The sequence below is a fragment of the Cryptomeria japonica genome, chromosome 5, assembly GCF_030272615.1.
Source record: "Cryptomeria japonica chromosome 5, Sugi_1.0, whole genome shotgun sequence".
Lineage (NCBI taxonomy): Eukaryota > Viridiplantae > Streptophyta > Pinopsida > Cupressales > Cupressaceae > Cryptomeria > Cryptomeria japonica.
Window position 1 is genome coordinate 35,760,848 of NC_081409.1, and position 22,031 is coordinate 35,782,878.

The 22,031-nt window shown below is 37.2% G+C and overlaps 1 protein-coding gene across 9 annotated transcripts in view; it reads right to left on the reverse strand.

Moving 5' to 3' along the window:
• Positions 1–18,225, reverse strand: part of LOC131057423 (protein NUCLEOLAR FACTOR 1-like) — a 362,090-nt gene extending 343,865 nt beyond the window's left edge. For 2 of the 9 annotated variants that reach the window (XM_059221121.1, XM_059221117.1), the window contains exons 1-3: positions 18,146–18,223; positions 17,835–17,974; positions 2,588–2,714 (exon numbers count right to left, since the gene is read on the reverse strand). In XM_059221121.1, coding sequence (XP_059077104.1) covers positions 2,588–2,714 — 127 coding nt within the window. In that variant the 5' untranslated portion in view covers positions 17,835–17,974; positions 18,146–18,223. Of the gene's footprint in view, positions 1–2,587; positions 2,715–17,652; positions 17,687–17,834; positions 17,992–18,145 lie in introns of those variants that run through there. The other 7 variants (XM_059221122.1, XM_059221116.1, XM_059221115.1 and 4 more) reach the window with 5 other exon arrangements.
• Positions 18,226–22,031: the final 3,806 nt, after the last annotated feature.

Here is a 22,031-nt window from a genome sequence, read left to right on the forward strand (position 1 = left end):
AAACTTCAACAGCAATACCATTACATGAGGATTGTCGATCATCAATCAGCCATTCTTCTGTCAGTGAAAGAGTGCAATATGAAACAGCTGCATTCTGAAGTCTCCAACAATCCCTTTCTCAAACTGTATTATTTTCTCCTTATTGCCAGATTTACAAAGAAAACTCTCACCAATAACAATCTCCAAAAAGACATCTTATAAGAAAGCATATGGTTCGAATTGGTTGATAGTTATCATTTAACTTCTTAACAAAAAAACAAATCTTCTTTCAGTTCTAACTACTTATCCAACCGATTTGTTTACAAAACAAAAACTAATCCTTTCCAGTTCGAACTTCTTATTAACTGAAGAAGTTATTTGTAACCAAAACAAAACTAATCCAGTTCAAACTATTTCCACTTAAGGAAAGATATCGGTATATTTCACGTTATTTGTTTTCTTCAAACAAAACCTAATCGCCTTGTAAGAAAAAATAGTTTAACCGACATCAAACCATGAAGAATGAACCAGAAATAAAGTTTGTAAATTCTTCTCAAAAAAAGTTCAATTGACTTCTTGATTAGAAGTCCATGTAGTCGACCAGGCTGGAATATGAAGAATGCCAACTAAAGAAGATGACAAAAACTCAGAAATAATCAACGATTGAAAAAGATGTGATCTAACCTGGCAGATGTTCTAATCCAGATATAAACAACACAGAGGGACAGCCAACGGTGAGATTCTACAGTGCGAAATACTCCATTTTGCTTGTAGTGTATACTATACATTCACCAAACTAACATGATAAATTACTGTGTAGATGCATTGCCATAGAAGACCTGTACGAATGTGACATCAATGACACCAAAAATGCTGACAATCCTCACCTTCTTGCAAGCCATAAATTTTGGAGTAGCCAAAGGCAAAAGCTGCTATGAAATGTATCTTCCAATAAATATGAGAGAAGATCGGTAAGCCTTTACTAACTCTTTTAAGAAGCGCATTCCTCTTGATCCTCTAGCTGAAGATAAAGTTATCTAGGGGTGTATTAAAGGAACAAGAACATAATCCGTTGGCAAGGGCTATAAAGGAACATCCCACTCTTCCCAATTGGAGGCAAATCTGGCATATTCGTGGCATCCCAGAAGCAAAATTCTTATATTGGCTTCTCTTACAAAATAAATGGCTGACATTTGACAATTGTCAAAAGCAAAAATTTCCTGGCCCTGACCGATGTGCTCTATGTTTCAAGGAGGAAGAGAATTAAGACCATATATTAATTGAGCATAATTATTTTCTTTTTGTTTTTCTGGATTCAACCATGTAAATTTTTGCATTGCCAACGTTTCAGATCAAATACCATGATCCATCAGCAGGGCAAAAAAGCAAGTAAGAGAGCAAGAGAGCAGAATAATTATGCAAGGCAAGTGTGGAAGCTAGCATTACTCAACAATTTTCTCAAAGCTACTATTCCTGACTCATTCAAAAAAACAATTGACATCCATCACAACCTTCAAAATATTCACAAAGAAACCACCTAGACCACTTCAGATAAATCTCTTCTCCCCATTCTTTTTGTAGTATATGAAAAGCTAGTTTTCATCAAATCTTCAAGAGAAATTGTTCAAAGCTGTGTCCAATACCTTGAACATCCTAGCACTCCTTCGAGACTCAGCCCATCATGTTCCCAAGGTCTACAGAGAGTCAGAAAAGTTCTCATTCCCCTAATACCCAGGACATAGATTACAGGCTATACCATCAAAAGAAGGAATACAAGCTCTCAGCTGACAAGCAATGCAATCAAACTATCAGCAAGAACTTTACTTTGATTGACTTCCATCACATTCCAAGGGCAAAAAACAGCATTGCTGATAATCTAGCTAATCAAAGTGCAAGTCTTCTAGATACTACACTCTACATTTGGAGCAGTCAAGCAAGTTCTTAGTGATTTCTTGAAGTCTTTCCCTCCTCTCCTTTTTGTTGTGTATTGACTTATGTTTAATTTCTATTTCTGAGCATACCTGTTTGGGTGGATGCAATCTGAATTCACCCTCAATCTGTAGGTACGTGTTTACAGTGAGAGTTCCTTTCCAACTGTGTGTTGGTGCAGCATCACCTGGCTTGCCATATTCTTCATCTTTTCTTTGAATTATGGTATTAAGCTAGCCAAGGTTCTGGATGAAGAAATCTAATTGAATCATGTAATCTCGCTACAATCTTCAGCTGAGTTGTATTTATTGTCAAAAAATATATATATTTAAATTTGGCATAAAACTCTCCTAGTTGTCATACAATTCAATTAGTTGTGAGCTGTAACTGTGAACTATCAATTCACTTAGAAATCCACATCCATAAGTGTAATCAAAAGATGTGCAACATCCAATTAAGTTGAGAAATTTTTCTTAGTTGACAAGTATTATCCTAGGCAACAGACTTTTGAAAAGTAAATCGTTATTTTAAGGACTGTATCATGAAAGCAGTTAAACTTCATAATTATAAAAGAACAAGAATTATAGAAATACAAGAACGATAAAAAATCAAATAGACAGCTCCAAAGGACAGAAGTGAAAAGAACCAAGCACATAGTAAGAAAAATTATATGAGTTACCAACTAAAGATGTCCTTATATCAGGTTGTTTTTGTTTGAAAGAGTTATTCCTGGGTTTAAGCTTGTGCTTTGACTCCATAACTTGTTTTGAGTGCTTTTCAATTTTCTGAAGTTTACCCATGTTCATCTGCAAAAAAGTTAAATCCAAAGGTTATCACTACAAAAGGAATTTACATGAGCAAATAAAACAAAAAACACAATGATTAAATTAACAAGACATCAACATTAACATGACCAATGTTCCAAAGGGACGTAGGCTTTTCCGAGACAGGGATGTCCCCGAGACGCAGGGACTCCTAGAGAACGTCCCTCCGCCATCCCTCCACTGCCACCAAGTTTCCTCTGCCGTCTCCAAGACGTTTCCTCACTAGGGGGACGTTTCCCAGAAGTTTCTTGTGTTAGAAATGCCAAGGGGACTCCCAGACGTCCCTCAACCTTGGAGGGGACTTGCAAACTGACTTGCAATTTTTTAATACTGATAGGTGTGGTTGAGTCTATCTCAAGCTGTTTGGCATTGTTTGGGCGCGAACATGGTTGCATAGAGTGAGTTTTAGGAGGCTTTAAGGGGTTGTTTGAACCTACAATGGTGATGTTTTGGACCTACAACATATTTTCCAGTTGTATCAGACCTGCATTGTTGTATACAGAAATTTAAACCAAAATGTGTGTTTCGGACCTATAGTGATCATTTCAGCTGCCTTTTCAAGGCATTTTCATTTATTGTTTTCTATTGGATGCTAGTTTCATACAATTTGGGCAATCTAGAAAGTGTTTTTCAATGTGCTACCTTGTACCAACATTTGTGTCAACTTGTAATCGTTATCAATACTTAATAGCAGAGATAAGCACTGTTTTAGTTTTCATGGTTCTTATGCTTGTTAAAAAATAAAAGATCATCTAGAGTGATCATTACACATATAAAGATGTTTTTCATGACAACAAAATTGAAATAGATTTATGCTATTATTTCTATACCTTCAGCTGAAATGATAGGAGTAAGTTAATTAGCGCTTTTACTATCTTAAGGGTTAGATCCATTTAACATACTCCAACACAATCTTTCTAGTTTCTACTCATAGCTTATTGTTCAAAGTTCATTGCAATGTGTTAACTTATTCCTTATACAGTTATACATATACATATTTTTAAAACTAATTTTTCAAGTATTAAATGTATTATGTCAGCACCGCTCCCCTGCCGTTGTGCCCCCGGCGTTTCCAAACTTAGGCCCCAAGTACCCCCGTCCCCCCAAGGAAACGTCCCCAAACCCCGTGGAACTATGAACATGACTAACATGCTGATTCCATGGTAAACTCGTTCTCGCTTATTTTTTGAAAAAGGAAAAACCAAAGAACAAATAAATGTCAGTGCATTCAGATACTTGCACAATCCCTGAGTCTCCCTTTAATCTTGGATTTTTTTTTATAGCTTTTGTAGTGATGATGTTTTGAGATTAACTTACTAATCAATCTTAATATTCTTGTTTGCTTTTGTTGTGAGGTATTCACACATCGCCCCATCGCAAATGGAGACCCCCACTTTTTTCCTGCTTTCTAGGGTAGTGTTAAAGTCCTTAGCTATTGGCCTTTGCATTGAAGACATATAGATGGTCAAGAAGCCGGGAGTCGGGAGGATAGCTCTTCTTTTGGGAGTGAAATGAAGTCAAAGTGAACATAAAGAGAAAGAGGTCTAATAGAGGGAAACTTCAATTGGGTCAAGTACGTAGGCACCATGAGCCTAGTTTCAACAAGCTTGAATGAAAGAATGAAGGAGAATGAGCAAGCAAGCACTAAGTGTCAAGTTTCAATCCACTTCGGATGCATGAGTTTTGGAGCGAACTTCAAGTGCATCCACTTTGATTTGGACTTCTCTTCATGTGCATCCCCTTGTGGAGCGAACTTCATGTGCTTAACACTCAAAGTGAAATCCTAAGGCCTCATGTTGAGCATGCTATGACCTAGTGAAGTTGGGAAAATGAGTATAAGTGAGCAAAGGGGGTTAGAATGTTGATTTTGAAATTCCCTTCAAGTGCTCCTTTGGAGTGAATTCCACTTCATGTGCTCTTTAATAGGAACAAATTTCCCTTTTAGGCCTTCACGAGGTAAATTTGACATGTTTTTTTGCGAATGAAAATTTGAGAAACCTAAGGATTGAATTGATGAAACAATGAAGCAATGAAGGGAGAGTTCATTTTGGTTTTCACTTCATGAGTCAGGCAAATGGAGCGAACTTCATGTTTTGAGAGAGGAGAGCGAACTTCATGATCAAGGCAGGTATAGCGAACTTCATGTTCAAGGCAAGGAGAGCGAACTTCATGTTCAAGCCTAGAGGAGCGAATTTCAAGTCCACGCCTAGGAGAGAGAACTTCATAGGAATGAGTTTCAAAGTGAATTTCATGTGGTGACCTCTAAGGGCGAACTTCATATGCAAAGGTGGTGGAACGAATTTTACTTCATGAATTCCTAAGTGAGAGTGAATTTCTTTCATATACCTGGGAGATGATGGGAGAGCATTCACCTTGAGCTGATCCGATTTTGCGTTGAAAGCGAACTTCATGTTTAAGCCCACGGCAGTGAATTTCACCTTCAAGCATACAAGAGCGAACTTCATGTCTTAAGCATGAGGAGCGAACTTCATCTCCAAGCCCAGGAGAGCATACTTCATCTTCAAGCCCATGGGAGCGAATTTCATGTGGAAGCCAAGGAGAGCGAATTTGCAAGATTGTTTATGAGAACATTGCTTTGAACCAATTTAATGCTTGGAAGGAGTGATTTTGAGTTAAGAAGATGAAAAGGGCAGGTTACAAGGTCACTTCATGTGCACCCACCTTGGAGCGAGCTTCATGTGCAACAAAATCATAGCGAACTTTATGTGCTGACCTGGGGGAGCGAACTTCACAAATTGAGATGGGGGAACGAACTTCACAAATTGAGACAGGAGAGCGAACTTCACAAATTGAGAGGGGGGAGCGAATTTCCTTAATATTCTAATGCACTTTAAAGATTAATCAAACACTACTCTGGCACCCAAAACAAAATCCCAATTTGAAAGATGTAAGTCGACCTTCTAAGATACATGTCTTTAGCCCCAAGCGCCTATATAATGAGATTCAAAGTATTCATTTAGTCAACAATTCAGAATGAATTTCTTTTCTATTAAAGGCAGAGCAGGCATTCTAATCAGCGAATTTGATCAATATGAACAACGAAATCCATCAAGACGACAATGAATCTATTCGATAAGGAAGCATATTTCAGTATATCATCAGCGAGTTCCCTCTCAAACAACGAATTTCAAGAGCAAACCAGTAATTACAATCAGTGTCATTGGCGAATTTGTCCCAGAAGTGCAGTGATTTCAATCATAAGAAGGGCGAATTAACTCAGCAAAGAAGCATATTGAGCGAATTTCATCATAAAAATAATAAATTTAGTCATCAAAAGGAGTGAACTCCCCTAGCTACACTTATCAGACCTGCAATACATGAAAATCAGAGATCATATTAAGGTGTGTAAAAGCTATATGTCATGAGTATTTGATACCATACTTGTTTTGTTTTGCAGATATGAAAGGAAGATGATGCAAACTGCAAAGCAACACCTTGAAGAAATGAGAAAGGGAAGATTGCAAGATCTACACCATCATGCAACTTCAAGAAGAAAACTTCATCAGCAAGCACAAGAGTATCAAGGGAGGAAGAATCTCAAGTACTTTCGCTGCATCAAGATGACATGAAAAGGTCAAGGCCTCGAAGTATAAGGGATGGATTATACAAACATCTCAAGGCAGGATAAGCAAACAAGGATGGATGAATGATGCTTCCCATCATCACACCAAGCATCGAGCAAACTTGTAATGTTGAGTATCAAATCTTCCAAGTTTACAAGCAAATAGAGGTGTCATCCCAGTCACTACTCCACCAATTAAAGAAGTTCCACATTAGCACATCTAGATGCAATGAACTTGACGTCCATGATGGCACAAACTTCGAGGCACCTACCCTTATCATCTATTGGTCATGACAAAGTGATGTAATTATTTCATTGGCCCGAATTGAGTTTTTTGTAACAAACCCTAATTAGGGTTTTCATTGTAAAATCTCGGCCATTGATCTCGAATTGATCTGGGCCATTGAATTGTAATGAGAGCACCATAAAAGGCTCAAATCTCTCATTTATAAAGGTTACTAGTTAGCAAATAGAGTAGTGAATAGTGAATAGAGCTAAGATGGTAGCTAGATTAGAATAGAAGTTAGATTAGGAGAAGGCAAAGATTGTTGTCAAACCTTGTTGTAAAGGACAATTGATTTCATTGAAGTTATGGTGAATTTGATTTGTTTCTTCAACAAGTAGCATGATCTTTACTTCTCAAATTGCTTTCATGTTGATTAGATTGAATGAAGGAATTTGTTGAATGAGTTTGTGTGGAATCCGTTCAATCCATACCACTAGCCTCTTGTTGATTGTAAGTGTGCCTTGCGTGGTCAACTGAAATGATATGAGCTTAACTTCAAATTGTTATAGATCCATTGTTTATGCATTGACTTGAATGGTGATCAATGTTTGATGGTAATGATTTGAACATCTTTGAAATGTCCTTAGAAGATTGCACTGAGCTTGTGTCAAACTGTTCAAGTTGATGGTGAGACCTAGCCCAGTAGGATTCCATCTGATCATTCACCTATCTTCTTACATTCTAGGTTTTAAAATAGAATTCTTCAACCCTATTTCTTTTGCCCTTTTTTCAACTAAAGCTAGTTTAGGACCAAAAAAATCACAAAATTGCAACATCAGATGAACAAGTTCCAGCAATTCAAGCATTCAACAATTCAAAGTAAGTCCCCTTGTGATTCCAACATAATCACATCAAACCAACGAGCTTATCCACACGTCGTCACCCATACAAGAACCTTGGAGTTATCTCAAGTGATCCTTAAGCTAATCTTCAGCATTTGAGAAACTTTGCTCAAGAGGGGATTAGATACTTTTGGGTATTTTATTTTGTGTTCGCACGTGTATAAAAAACACATCAACAGCTTCCTGTTTTTTTATTCTCAAGGAATTGTTGCTATTTCAAAGAAGAAAACAAACAAGAGTATTAAACCCTTATAGCTATTTTGGTTTACATTCAAGTTCGTTATACTTCTGCCTTAAAAATGCCTATAGTATGGTGGCCTGATTATGACACATTTAGGTTCGTTATAATGAGTTATATTGGCCGTTAGCCTAGTTGGGAGGCCCATAGGCTAGGCGGGGGCAGAAATTAGGGTTTCTTATTTTCTAGGAGAATTCTTTGGTGTTTTCAGGGGGTATATGTGGGAGTTTGACAGTTTGGATTCTGGATTCCTTTTGGGTTTTCAGAGAGCTTCAGGATGGTTCAACATGCATCTGCATCGAGTGACTTTTTCCTGACTTACTAATTTTAGTAAGTGCGACGACTGCTGAGAATGTGGTTAAAATCACTTTGGAAACACTTACTATTTTTAACAGTATGCTATTTTTAGCAAGTACTATTTTTAGCAAGATGTCAGCAGGCCTGTTCAGATGGCTATTTCTAGCAGGTCAGTTTGAGCAGTTGGTCTTCCAGCATTTTTTGGTGCTATTCTTGGCAAGGATTTTGCAGCTCAACTCGGTGGCTATTTCTGGCAACATTATTTTGGTAGGATCCTGTATTCACTCAGATAACTATTTTTAGCAGTTCAGTTCAGAGCCCCAACTTAGTTTAGTTTTGGTGATTTCCAGCATTTCAGTCTCAAGCTCACTTTGGCAATAATCAATATTTGAGAAGGTATTTTTAATATATTAATACCTTAGGCATGAGGCATTAATATTTGATTATTTTATGAATGGACGACTTAGGAAGGGAGAAAATATTAATTTTATCTTAAGTCTATTTGGGCGAAATTTGCATATGACTTCAAGGGGGTCATCATGGTGTTAATAATTAAATTATAACTCAAGGCAAATGGGGCGATTTTCTAAGTATATTGCCTTAGTAATATTTTTTATTTGGAAGCCATAGTTGGGTGCCCACTTTACACTTTATTTTATGACACTTATATTTATTAAAAAGGGCAATTTTTGGTGAATGTGAATTAGGCGAACTTGTGCAAGGAAATGAAATGAAATGCAATGCTAAATATGGATGAAATGGAATGGCATTTGGTTTGGGCGTATTTGGAGTGCATTTGAATTTGAATTTAAATTTGGTTGGCAAAAAGTTATAAATAAGTGACTTGAGCTCTCATTTTGGTATCTCAAACAATTTACACTGTTATGCTGTTGGATTGACTCCAGACAATCTTCGAGGGTGAATACCTCCTAGGGCTCTTGACAGACTTCGAATGTGAGATATCACTCCTACCTATGATTGGATCTTTTGAATATGTGGTTCGATTTTAGTGTGCATTTTCAGATTTTCAATGTGGTGTGGATTTCAATGTGGCTATAGCACGTTTTAGTTCATAACTCTCAGTTCGTGTGTCAGATCATTCTGGGTAGTGGCTCGTTTTCTTCCTATGCTACAGGCGATCAAGTCTGTAAGTTTGTAGAGCTTAATGTTGAGTATTTAATTTTTAAATGCAAATCATACTTCTTTCCTAGCCGTACTATGTTGGGCTGCCTGGGAATGCGTGCATAAATTCATTTGGGGGTTTTGGGTGCAGTTTGTTGGTTCTAATCTCATCGCCTATCTTGTATCTCTCATTTGCATCCATTTGGGGGTGATTTTGTTGAGTGTGAATAGAGTTACGAACATTTTTGTGAGTTTCTAGGCTGCTGGTTTGTGTGTTTCCAACGCATGGGTTGCATATCAAAATCTGAAAAATTGTTAGTTTGGAGTGTTTCCTTGTGTGGAGTTGGTTTTAGAGTGTGTGGGTTCTTTGGAGTGTGTTTAGAGATAATTTGAGTGTGCGAGGAGTGATTTAGAAGTGTTTGTGAGGATTTTAATGTTGTTGGTCTGTATTTCCAGCCTGTTGTTCATTCATATCAGATTTAGTTTTGGGAGGTTGAAGCTGGTTTTCAAGTGTGTGAGTCTATGGTTGTGGTGTGAAGAGTCTTGGCAATAAGTTGCAGCTGTTAGTTTGGTTTTTGGCATTTGAATATCCATGATGAATCATATTGTAATGCTTGTTAGTAGTACTAACAGCAATTTATTTGAACTCTCTTAGTCCCACTGGATAAGTGGAAGAGGATGGCCTTGCCGCCTAGTTTGGACAATGATTCTAGTAATTTTGTAATCCATGTTTGCATTGTAAAGCTTATTAGTAGTACTAACAGCTATATACTTGAATTGTTGTTCTTTGGCCCACTGCATAAGTGGAAGAGGCCGGTTTGCCGCCTTCTTATCTATTGTAATTTTGTCCTCCCACTGAATAAGCAGTTGAGTTGATTGTAATCTCATTTTCAGTCCTCCCGCTAAATAAGCAGTGGAATGATTGCTATTTCATTTCTAGTCCTCCCGCTGCATAAGCGGTAGAGTGATTGTTTTTCAGTTTCTTGCATCATCCTTGGTTGGTTTACCACCAAGTGATTTTTAAAATTCTCCATATCCCGCTGAAAAGTGGAAGGGGTTGGCTTGTCGCCCAAGCGTTGTATTATTTCCAGTTATTTGAAGCTAACGATCCCCTCAACACCGTATGCTCTCACCTTCCCATATTGGGCACTTGGTGATCAGAAAGTGGAAGGGTTACAATTTCAGCATTATTGTATCTTGATTTCCTAACCTTAACAGGTTCTTGTTGTGATTGTAACTAAAAATAAATTGAAAAAAATTGTGGGGATATTACAGTGGTATCAGAGCTGGTTTTCCTGTCAGCTTGTGCATTCAGTTGATCAGAGATCTCCATGACCAATTGGTTCTAGCATTGCACTTGGTGAAAATAACAATGTGTGGAAACCAAGAGAAGATTCAAGATCTAAGTTGGATGATACTTGGAGCTATGGTGAGCACTTCTTAACTGAGCAAAGTAATTTGTCTTTTAGTATTTGGGATCCAGGTGTAAAGACAGGTAAGGACGATGAGGAGACCGTGTGCGATGAATTTCCCTTTGATCTGGATGATGAAATGGAACTTGATGAGGATTCTATATCAGCAAACAATGGTGACGTTACACTTGATCTTGGGACTGCCTTCTCGTTTGATCAAAGTGACAATGGGGTGGAAGCAGATTTAAAAAACTATAAGGCTCCTGACATTGAAGAGTTTGATGGTGTTCTTGAACATAAATCAGATCTATTGCTGCATAGTGTTGATCATGATCTTGGTGTTGAGCAATGTCATCATGTGGATGATGTGGGGTGTGAGACTAGGGACAACCAAGGAGTAGTTGAAGATAAGAATGGAAATTTTGATTGTAATCAAAGGCTCAAAGAATTGGTAAAGTCTAATCCTATTTATGATATTGAGTTTTCTTTGATTCATCATTTTGAGGTGCTTGGAGTGGGAATTGTATGAGGTTTCAGAAGTCTCCATGGGTGTATCAGAATAATTCAATTGAGGCCTAGTAGATTCATGTGAAGTTATGAGAATGAGTTTGTTGAGCTCCTGCAAAAGATTGTTTTCCTCCTCGCAGGGAGATTTGGAGAAGTCACATTGACAGTCGTGGCTCTGTTACATACCATATGGAGATGTGTTGTGGAGTTTGATTGTCGATTGAGTAGACCTTATTTTCTATTGCCGAAGCTTGTGATAGACAGTGGCACTGTTGTTATTGATTACTTAGAGCCTTATGGGCACGAGATGCTGCATGATAGTGATTTCAATCCTTCAGGATTTTCAATTTGAGTATCATGGATGGTAACATGTTGGAGTTACAAGGGAGGTAAGTGCAGTTTTTATAGGAGTTGAGAAAATACAACACCACAGGAGCCTGAAGATCTTCTACAAGCCGAATAACCTGTTACAAGGAGAGGCAATGAAGCAAAATCTGAAGAACATACAAAACACAGAGAATATGCTCAAAAAGAGAGAGCTCAATATTCACAAAAATATGTAATGTGATTCTTACAATGAAAAGAAATAACTCAACCTTTAATAGGTCAAAAAACCCTAAAAAAGGGAAAACCTAGGTTTGCACATAATAATTAATTAAAATAATTAATTATATGCACCTAAAGTTAGCTTAAGTGTAAAAGAGATAAAGGGAACTTAAATAATTAAACAAAGAATGTTTAATTAATCAAGTAAATACCCGAATACTCTAACACCCCCCCTTAAGCTAGACTTAGGGAGAAGCTAAAACCTAGAACAGCTACTGAAAGCAATAAAGATGGGTCCCGGCAACAAGGCCTGATCAGGTACCCAAATACAATGAAATCTCTATGAAACGGAGACAAAGGAGAAAACCCAGTGGGAAAAAACTCCTCTCCAAAAAGAGATAAAAGAACACCACTGAAGCATGAAGAACATGCAAACTCTGTCGAAGAATAACTGCTGATCTGAAGAACATCCACTGAACTAGAACATGACCAGGTAGAGAAGACTGTAATCTGCATGAGTGCCCTCAAATGACACTACTCGAATCAGGAGGCAAACAAGGCAAAACAACTGAAATCGAAGATACAGATGGCATGAGAAACCAAAGCCTGAAGAGCTGATCAATCGAACCACGGAAGCATTAGAACCAACAGGATAAACCTCCCCATAATGCGGAAGTGGGAGAGGGACAGGAACACTGAAAAGGACAGCCAAAAACAACTGCATGACGAAGAACCAAGAACATCAAAGGTGCTGAGACACATCATCATGAGGCGAATGTCGTGGAAGGAACACTCACTTGACAAAGGAAGATGGCAAACAAAGGCAAACATCAACCCCCTCATGGCACTTGATCAACAGTGCATGTACAACGAGACACAAGATATGCAAGATTCCAAGTAAACAATGCATGATGGCACTTTATCTCAGTGCGTTTGCATATTTACAAGCTACAATGATAAGAAGACTGGAAATAGAAACGAGAATCAAAACAGAGACACCCTACTCAGAAAAGAGATCCCAGGACCTGAAACAACCACGATATCCACCAGAGTGCTGAAAAGCAAAAAAATGAATAAAATATGCATGGAGTAGAATATGGAAAAAAAAACTCATATTTCTAGAAAGTACACAGAACACGCTTTTCGAAAATATAAAGTTTTCGAAAAACGGAGGTCGGATGCTCATTCTACGTCTCCCGAAGTGCAAAAAAAAGACCTCACTTTGACTGTAAATAAACACAGTCAAACAGAAAAATTGGAAAAAATTACCAACACCATGAGGTCGGCCTCGGAACCAGCTTTCCGACGCCTATTTGTTCTCGAAAAAATGACTCCATATGCCCAAGATAGGGCCAAAAAACCAACCCCCCCCTGAAAAAGCCAAAAAAAGAGGTCTGGTTGCTTGTTGGTGGTCCGGTGGCCAGTGGGCGGAGCTCCGATGGCGCACCGGTGGCGGCCGGGTGGCAGGGCGGTGGCCGGGTGGCGCACCGGTGGCCGGGTGGTAGCCCGGTGGCGGAGCAGTGGCAGGCCGGGAAAAAGGGCCGGGCAGGCCAGTGGCCATAGCTGAGCACGGAGAGCTGCGCTGGGCGTTGGCGGAGGGCCAAGGCGGAGCACGGCCGGGGAGAGGAGTTGCGGGCAGCGGCCGGCGAGGGGAGCAGCGGCCGGAGGAACATGCAGTGGCCGACGGGGAGCTGAGCGGCCGACAGGAGCGAGCAGCGGCCGGCGGGAGCGGAAGCCGGGGACCAAGCAGCGGCCGACGGGAGCGGAAGTCGAGGACCGGAAAGGGCCACCAGCGGGGGCCGCAGAGGCCAGACTGACAGGTCTGACAAACCTGTCAGTCCGGTACCCTACGGTACCCCCAAACCCCAAAAAAAAAATTTCCCAAAAAAATTTTTTTTTAACACCTCTTTTTTTTTCAAAGCAAATTTCGGCCTGCATGCCGTAAAAAGGCAAATTTTTTTTTTTTTGAAATTTTTTTCTCGATCTGCATGCCAAGGCATTACAACCTGAATCTAAGAAAAAAAATGTTCCCAGAAGCTCTGGAACCAAAATAGGTCAAATTTTATATGACCATAGGGGTTTTCGGGCCTTCTGAGCACGATGGTGAGGTCCGCTTAGGCCCAAAGTGCTCAAAAAAAAAGCTCAAACTCTAGGTACATAAAAAATTTCTGAAACCCCAGATCTGCTTCCAAAGCAAAAATTCTCAAAACAAAAACAAGCAGCTGCAGATCCAAGCTCTGATACCATATAGGAGTTGAGAAAATACAACACCACAGGAGCCTGAAGATCTTCTGCAAGCCGAATAACCTGTTACAAGGAGAAGCAATGAAGCAAAATCTGAAGAACATACAAAACACAGAGAATATGCTCAAAAAGAGAGCTCAATATTCACAAAAATATGTAATGTGATTCTTACAATGAAAAGAAAGAACTCAACCTTTAATAGGTCAAGAAACCTTAAAAAAGGGAAAACCTAGGTTTGCACATAATAATTAATTAAAATAATTAATTATATGCACCTAAAGTTAGCTTAAGTGTAAAAGAGATAAAGGGAACTTAAATAATTAAACAAAAAATGTTTAATTAATCAAGTAAATACCCGAATACTCTAACAGTTTTGGTGTGATGTTTTCATTGATGTGATCAGAGTGGCGCAGCATCGGCATGGTGGGTTCTTCTTGAGACGGACATGGGACCCTGGGCTCGTACTTGCTTGGGTGTGGATCAGTTTAAAATTTTCTGGAGTTGTGGTGGCATTGCTTGAGGACAAGCAATTTTAGGAAGGGCGGATTGTAATGTCCCCTTCTCCGCAGTGATTAATTCTATTGGCCGTTAGCCTAGTTCGAAGGCCCGTAGGCTAGTCGGGGGCAGAAATTAGGGTTTCTTATTTTCTAGGAGGATTCTTTGGTGTTTTCAAGAGGTATATGTGGGAGTTTGACAGTTTGAATTCTGGATTCCTTCTGGGTTTTCAAAGAGCTTCAAGATGGTTTGACATGCATCTGCATCGAGTGACTTTTTCTTGACTTACTATTTTTAATAAGTGCGTCGGCTGCTCAAAATGTGGTTAAAATCACTTTGAAAACACTTACTATTTTTAGCAATATGCTATTTTTAGTAAGTACTATTTTTAGCAGTTCTATTTTAAGCAAGATGTCAGCAGGCCTATTTAGATGGCTATTTCTGGCAGGTCAGTTTGAGCAGTTGGTCTTCCAGCATTTTTTGGTGCTATTCTTGGCAAGGATTCTACAGCTCAGCTCAGTGGCTATTTCTGGCAGTATTATTTTGGCAGGATCCTATATTCACTCAGATGACTATTTTTAGCAGTTTAGTTCAAAGCCCCAACTCAGTTCAGTTTTGGTGATTTCCAGCACTTTAGTCTCTGGCTCAATTTGGCAATAATCAATATTTGAGGAAAAGGTATTTTTAATATATTAATACCTTAGGCATGAAGTATTAATATTTGATTATTTTATGGATGGACGACTTAGGAAGGGAGAAAATATTAATTTTATCCTAAGTCTATTTGGGCGAAATTTGCATGACTTCAAGGGGGTCGTCATGGTGTTAATAATTAAATTATAATTCAAGGCAAATGGGGCTATTTTCTAAGTATATTGCCTTAGTAATATTTTTTATTTGGAAGTCATCGTTGGGCGCCCACTTAAAACTTTATTTTATGACACTTATATTTATTAAAAAGGGCGATTTTGGGTGAATGTGAATTGGGCGAACTTGTGCAAGGAAATGAAATGAAATGCAATGCTAAATGTGGATGAAATGGAATGGCATTTGGTTTGGGCATATTTCGAGTGCATTTGAATTTGAATTTGGTTGGCAAAAAGTTATAAATAAGTGACTTGAGCTCTCATTTTGGTATCTCAGACAATTTGCACTGTTATGTTGTCGGATCGACTCCAGACAATCTTCGAGGGTGAATACCTCCTAGGGCTCTTGACAAACTTAGAGTGTGAGATATCACTCCTAGATGTGATTGGATCTTCTGAATGTGTGGTTCGATTTTAGTGTGCATGTTCAGATTTTCAGTGTGGTGAGGATTTCAGTGTTGCTCGATTTTGGTGTGGCCGTAGCACGTTTTAGTTCATAACTCTCAATTCGTGTGTCAGATCATTTTAGGTAGTAGCTTGTTCTCTTCCTATGCCACAGGCGATCAAGTCTGTAAGTTTGTAGAACTTAATGTTGAGTATTTAATTTTTAAATGCAAATCGTACTTCTTTCCTAGCCGTACTATGCTAGGCTGCTTGGGAATGTGTGAATAAATTCATTTGGGGATTTTGGGTGCAATTTGTTGGTTCTAATCTCATCGCCTGTCTTGTATCTCTCATTTGCATCCGTTTGGGGGTCATTTCGTTGACTGTGAATAGAGTTATGAGCAATTTTGTGAGTTTCTAGGCTGCTGGTCTGTGTGTTTCCAGTGCATGGGCTGCATATCAAAATCTGAAAAATTGTTAGTTTGGAGTGTTTCCTTGTGTGGAGTTGGTTTTAGAGAGTGTGGGTTCTTTGGAGTGTGTTTAGAGATAATTTGAGTGTGTGGGGAGTGATTTAGAAGTGTTTGTGATGATTTTAACATTGTTGGTCTGTATTTCCAGCCTGCTGTTCATTCATATCAGATTTAGTTTTTTGGGGTTGAAGTTGGTTTTCAAGTTTGTTAGTCTATGGGTGTGGTGTGAAGAGTCTTGGTAATAAGTTGTAGCTGTTAGTTTGGGTTTTGGCATTTGAATATCTGTGATGAATAATATTGTAATGCTTGTTAGTAGTACTAATAGCAATTTATTTGAACTCTCTTAGTCCCACTGCATAAGTGGAAGAAGCTGGCCATGCCGTCTAGTTGGGACAATGATTCTAGTAATTTTGTTATCCATGTTTGCATTGTAAAGCTTATTATTAGTACTAACAGCTATATACTTGGATTGTTGTTCTTTGACCCACTGCATAAGTGGAAGAGGTTGGCTTGTCGCCTTGTTATGTATTGTAATTTCGTCCTCCCGCTAAATAAGCGGTTGAGTTGATTGTAATCTCATTTTCAGTCCTCCCGCTAAATAAGCGGTGGAGTTGAATGCAATTTCATTTCTAGTCCTCCCGCTGCATAAGCGGTAGAGTGATTGTTTTTCAGTTTCTTGCATCATCCTTGGCTGGTTTACCGCCAAGTGATATTTAATATTCTCCATATCCCGCTGAAAAGTGGAAAGGGTTGTCTTGTTGCCCAAGCATTGTATTATTTCCTGTTATTTGAAGCTAACGATCCCCTCAACACCGTCTGCTCTCACATTCTCATATTGGACACTTGGTGATCAGAAAGTGGAAGGGTTACAATTTCAGCATCATCGTATCTTGATTTCCTAACCTTAACAAGTTCTTGTTGTGATTGTAACGGGAAATAAATAGGAAAAATTGTGGGGATATTACAACATTCAAGTTCGTTATACTTTTGCCTTAAAAATGCCTACGGTATGGTGGCCTGATTATGACACATTCAGGTTCGTTATACTTTTGTCTTAAAAATGCCTAAATTTGCAATTACCTGACCTGTCTCTTGGGACAGAATGAGTAGTTGCAATTCGTATAGATATTGGTCTTTGGAGAAGTTCAAAGATTCAATGGGTTTTGGAAAGATCTAAATCTTAATTTTTTAGAAGAGGCCTTTGCACTTGTTTGGGAAATGGAAGAATCAAATTGCTTGCTTGATACTTTTCTAAAATGAAAGATGCATCATTTCTGGCTATTCGTGATATTTACAGAAATTTAATTGTGCTATACTTAAATTCAGGAAGAGTGGTGAAATGCAGACAACTTTTGAAGGAAATGGAAAGAAGAAGCATCAAAACAAGCATTGAGATATTTCAACATAGATTTCACAGCTTGTCTGAAAGTGAGAATCCTATCTTTCATTAAAGAAATGAAAATTCTAAAGCAATGTTTTAAATTTCCACTTTGCTTATTTGCATATTTCTTTTTGGATTGACAGATTTAAAGAGATTTAACAGTTGTTCTTTGAACTACAATCATTTCTGCCCTCCACAAATAAACAAGAATGACATAGTGTTTTGAAAAGAGATACAGATATATTACAGGTGCATTCAAAATGGTAAATTAGAGATACGCAAACCAACGAATATTGTTCAATCATTCGGTATAAACTATAAAGAGATAAGAAAAATCATGTATAAATAAGTCATTTCGTATCCTTTACCAAGTGGTCACATTTAAGTTTGTTAAATTAAAAAATAATTAAAGAGAGGAAAACATAACACCTGCAAATTAGGCGATGTACTTTTTGGAGGATTTAAAAAATGTCAAATACTTCCAAACCATAGTATTTTTTTACAAAATATCAGGGTTCTGTGAACACGCCTCTCCTGTACTTCAATAAAGGCATCCTTGCTTCTGTTGGCTGCTAAAAGTAACGTGCTGTTGAGTTTGTATGTTTAAATAAATAAATAAATCCGCAAACCTTAAACACTAAAGTCCTTAACGCTTCTAGATAGAATGCAATCATACCTATCTAAATGCAGTCTCAGAAACTGCCAAAACAAAATCCAAGAATTTGGGAAGCACATAATACCTAAATGTCTGCCGGCTGAAAATACTAAGGCCTCTGTGATCAAGATGAAAGTTTATTTGGATTCATTTACAATTGGATACTTCTGTAGGTTATTTGGATTTTAGTTTTGTATCCCATTTATTACCAAAAAAAGAATTTTTTTTTATATTTTTTATATTTTTAAAAAGTTAAGATGTATGTGTGTTTAATTTTCTTTTCCAACTATTAATGCTTCCTTTAGCCAATACTATTACAATGAGTTTCAATTTTTCCAGCTATTAAAAATTTGTTTTGAACCAATAACCAATTACAATTAAGTATTTTTATATATAGATTTTTAAAGAGTATAACATTAATATTTTTTTTTTTAAATTTCAATTGTCACAAGTTAAAACAATGATTAACTTGTATTAATTAAAACAACACACTAACCAATTACACTTAAGTATTTTTATACATAGATTTTTTTTAAGTATAACACAAATATTTTATTTTATTTTATTTTAAGTATATACATAGATGAAATTTTTTAATCATCAATAAAAATGGAGTATCAAATTACTTTGAATAGATTTACTAAAAAAAATTACTAAATACATTTTTTTAAATTCACATTTTATATTTTATATAGTAGAAAATATCAAAAATTATATATATATATATATATATAAAATTCTTTTTCCTCGATAAAAGGCCGAAGCCATACTTTATTAAATAATAAAGAAAATTACAGTCTCCGCTCGCACCGGTAGGAAAGAGCGGAGAGGAGAAAACCTCTGGCCTTGCCCGGGACCTTAATTCCAGTCAATTACTGATACTAAATCTCTACATCATTTATTGCATTACATATTTTCCTTCACAATCCCTTCATTCTGGGCAAAACAAGCCCATCACAGGTATTTTCTATAATTTGCCTTGTAAAAACTTGTCTCCTTTATCTTAGTTCACTACCTTCTAACTCGTCCTGTCACCTGCAAGCCAGATTCACAACACAACCCTGTTGCAAACCACTTCGTGAAGTGTTAGTGAAAAAAAGAAAGAACTACTTTTATATCAGCAAGCTTATAGTATACTTTCTGATGCTCTGCAAAAAGGAATGGTTAGGATCTTGTCAAGACAACACAAAACAATAAGCAATAAACCAATTGTTAGTATTAGAAAATCAGAAATCAAACACTATCCTAAGCAAACATATCAAAAGAGACACTAAAAGCAAAATAGAGAGCTTAACAAAGAAAATAAATGCTCTAAGACATCTCCAAATGCCTTCCACCATGCTTGTAACTTCTCCTCCCTTGTTCCTCACTATTCTAGATGTCTTATGGAGGTTCAAGATTGTAAAATGGATGATTGTGAGAATGCAAATGTGAACAAAGCTAAAATGATATATTATCTAATTATCTAATATTAATTTTACCCCAAAATGACAAATAGAGATGATTATGCTAAATGCTCTCTAAACTTCACTATAAGTTAGATGCATACAAAATTTCAAGATCATAGATGTGCTTGAGAATGCTTGAGGATTTGAAAATGAGGAATGTGAGCTCTATTTATAGGTAAAATGGAGCATTGGATGGTTGAGATTGAGTAATCTCAACAAGGGTCAGGATTGATGGGTTTATGATCCATTTGAGGGCTTTCAATCCAATCCCAGGATGACAAATGTCAACATGAGATGGGTTGAGAGGAGAGGGAATAAGCATTAAATGCTTGACATGACTTGAGGGTTAACTTGGGAGATAAGGTTAATGTTGAGTTGAAAGAATAAAGCCATTATCCAATAAATAATATCTTTATCCAATGGATAAACTCTTGTGCAAGAGTTAGTGAGGATAACCATGATCAAAGCAATAAATGCTTGAAGAAACCCATGGGTTAAATGAGGGTTGAGTTAGAGGGAAAGTCTCTAACCATGGGGGCAAGTGGATTTAACCATAAATGGTTATGTAAGAGCCATTAATGGTCATGTAAGAGCCATTAGTGGTTCGGAAGACTTTAGGGGTTAGCTTGTTGAACACATAAAGCATTAAATGTTTTTCAAAGACTTTGATGGCTTTGAGAAGTGACTTCAAGTTGCTTAGGAATGTGACAATAATTAGAGGATGGATTAGGCTAATTAGGAATGGTTTAGAAGGGTCTAGAAGGGTCTAGAAGGGGATTTAGAATTGCAAGTGGGTTTGGTGGGTGAGGGAAAATAGGATTTTAATTAAAATAAAATTAATTTATTTCAATTATGGTTGCAACTTGCATTTGTAGGAGAATGCAAGTGGGGGGGAGTTTAATGATTTAAATAAATGTTTTAATTATTTATTTAAAAGAGGTAAGGGGATTAAATTAAATAAATGGGATTTATTCATTTAATTGATTGTGAATTTGGTTTAATGAATTAATTTAAATAAATTGAATAATTTATTTAATTAATAGGAGAAGGGGTTGAGGATGAATTAATTAAATATTCATTTAATTAACTAGTGGCTGGTGGTTTATTAATCAAATAAATAGTAAATATTCATTTAAGTAAATGGACAGATTTATGTGACTACACTTTCCACTACTGTTAATGCAACCTAGGCATCTTTTATATTGAGTCAGCAAAGAGTTCCATACTGTTGACTATAATATGAAAGATTACCCAGGTTACAATAACATTTGTGAAAAGTGTCCCTGCATATTACATAACCAAAATTTTCATCTATCTTGTTATCCATGTTAGCACCTTATTTGCTACTTAACATTCTAATCACAGAATTCTCTTAATGTAAATGATTCGGTGAAAACTAAGCCAAATATGCTAGTGCTACAGAGATACTTACTACCTCTGCATACTGAAGATAAATATATCCAAGTGACCATAATTCATACCTGGTTAGTCATATCTGAGATGCTAATATAAGAAAACTATCATTAGAGTAGATGCATTACTGAAAGATATATCTTGATTGTGACATACGCTACTTCAGTATACATATATATTTGTAAATGAAACAATATCAGTGTCCTTGCCCTTATTTATCTATATTATAACAGAGCCATACATTTCCGAGTATATGGCATGTCCTAATCTTCCCTTTTGTCAAAATGTATTCATAATTAGGCACATGTATGAAGTTTACTATCTATAGATCCTTCTTACCTGTGTATTAGAGTAATTATATCTGAATACAAAAAAATCTTTTTATGAAGATATCCTTATCCTTCATTATCATTTGTGGCTTTTGTGCTAGAAGCATGTGCCTCTGCGACCCCCATGTTGATGGGGTTTTCGGCTTGTAATGGGGTCCAGCCCTCATCGATCATATAGTTGACCCACCATTCTCCTTTCGGTTCTTTTACCACACCAAGCCATTGTTTGAGGAATGTGATATTCCTTGTTATATTTGGTTGTCATTGTAGAAAGGATTTCTGATCCTTGATGATAAGAATGGGCCTCTTGAAGTCTATTTTTAGTGATTCACCTTTGTTTGTGGCCTCTGAAACCCTGATGTAGTCTTTCGGGTAGGGGATACAGAGATTGTCATCAACACAGTTAATGGCCATCTCTAGATTTACCAGGTATTCGTTGTTAAATATTAACCTTCACAATGAGGTTGTATCTGCCTTATCCTCTCCCATTGTAAGTAAAATTGTTGCAAACCCCGCAGGGATGTTACTATTAACGTGTCTCCTATACTTTTTATTCATAAGCTCATTACCCAAAATCCTCTTGGTCGCATGGATGACCAAATCATCCTCTGACCTCAGAACAACTGACCAACGTTTCTTAGATATCTCTCCAACAAAGGACATCGCTCATTTTTCTGGGCACAAACAAATACTAGAATCCAGTGTTTATGACAGAGTGAAAATTTGTAAGTGTTACCCCTAGATATATTGGTTTTGCTAGCCGACTCTATCGATAGGTTAA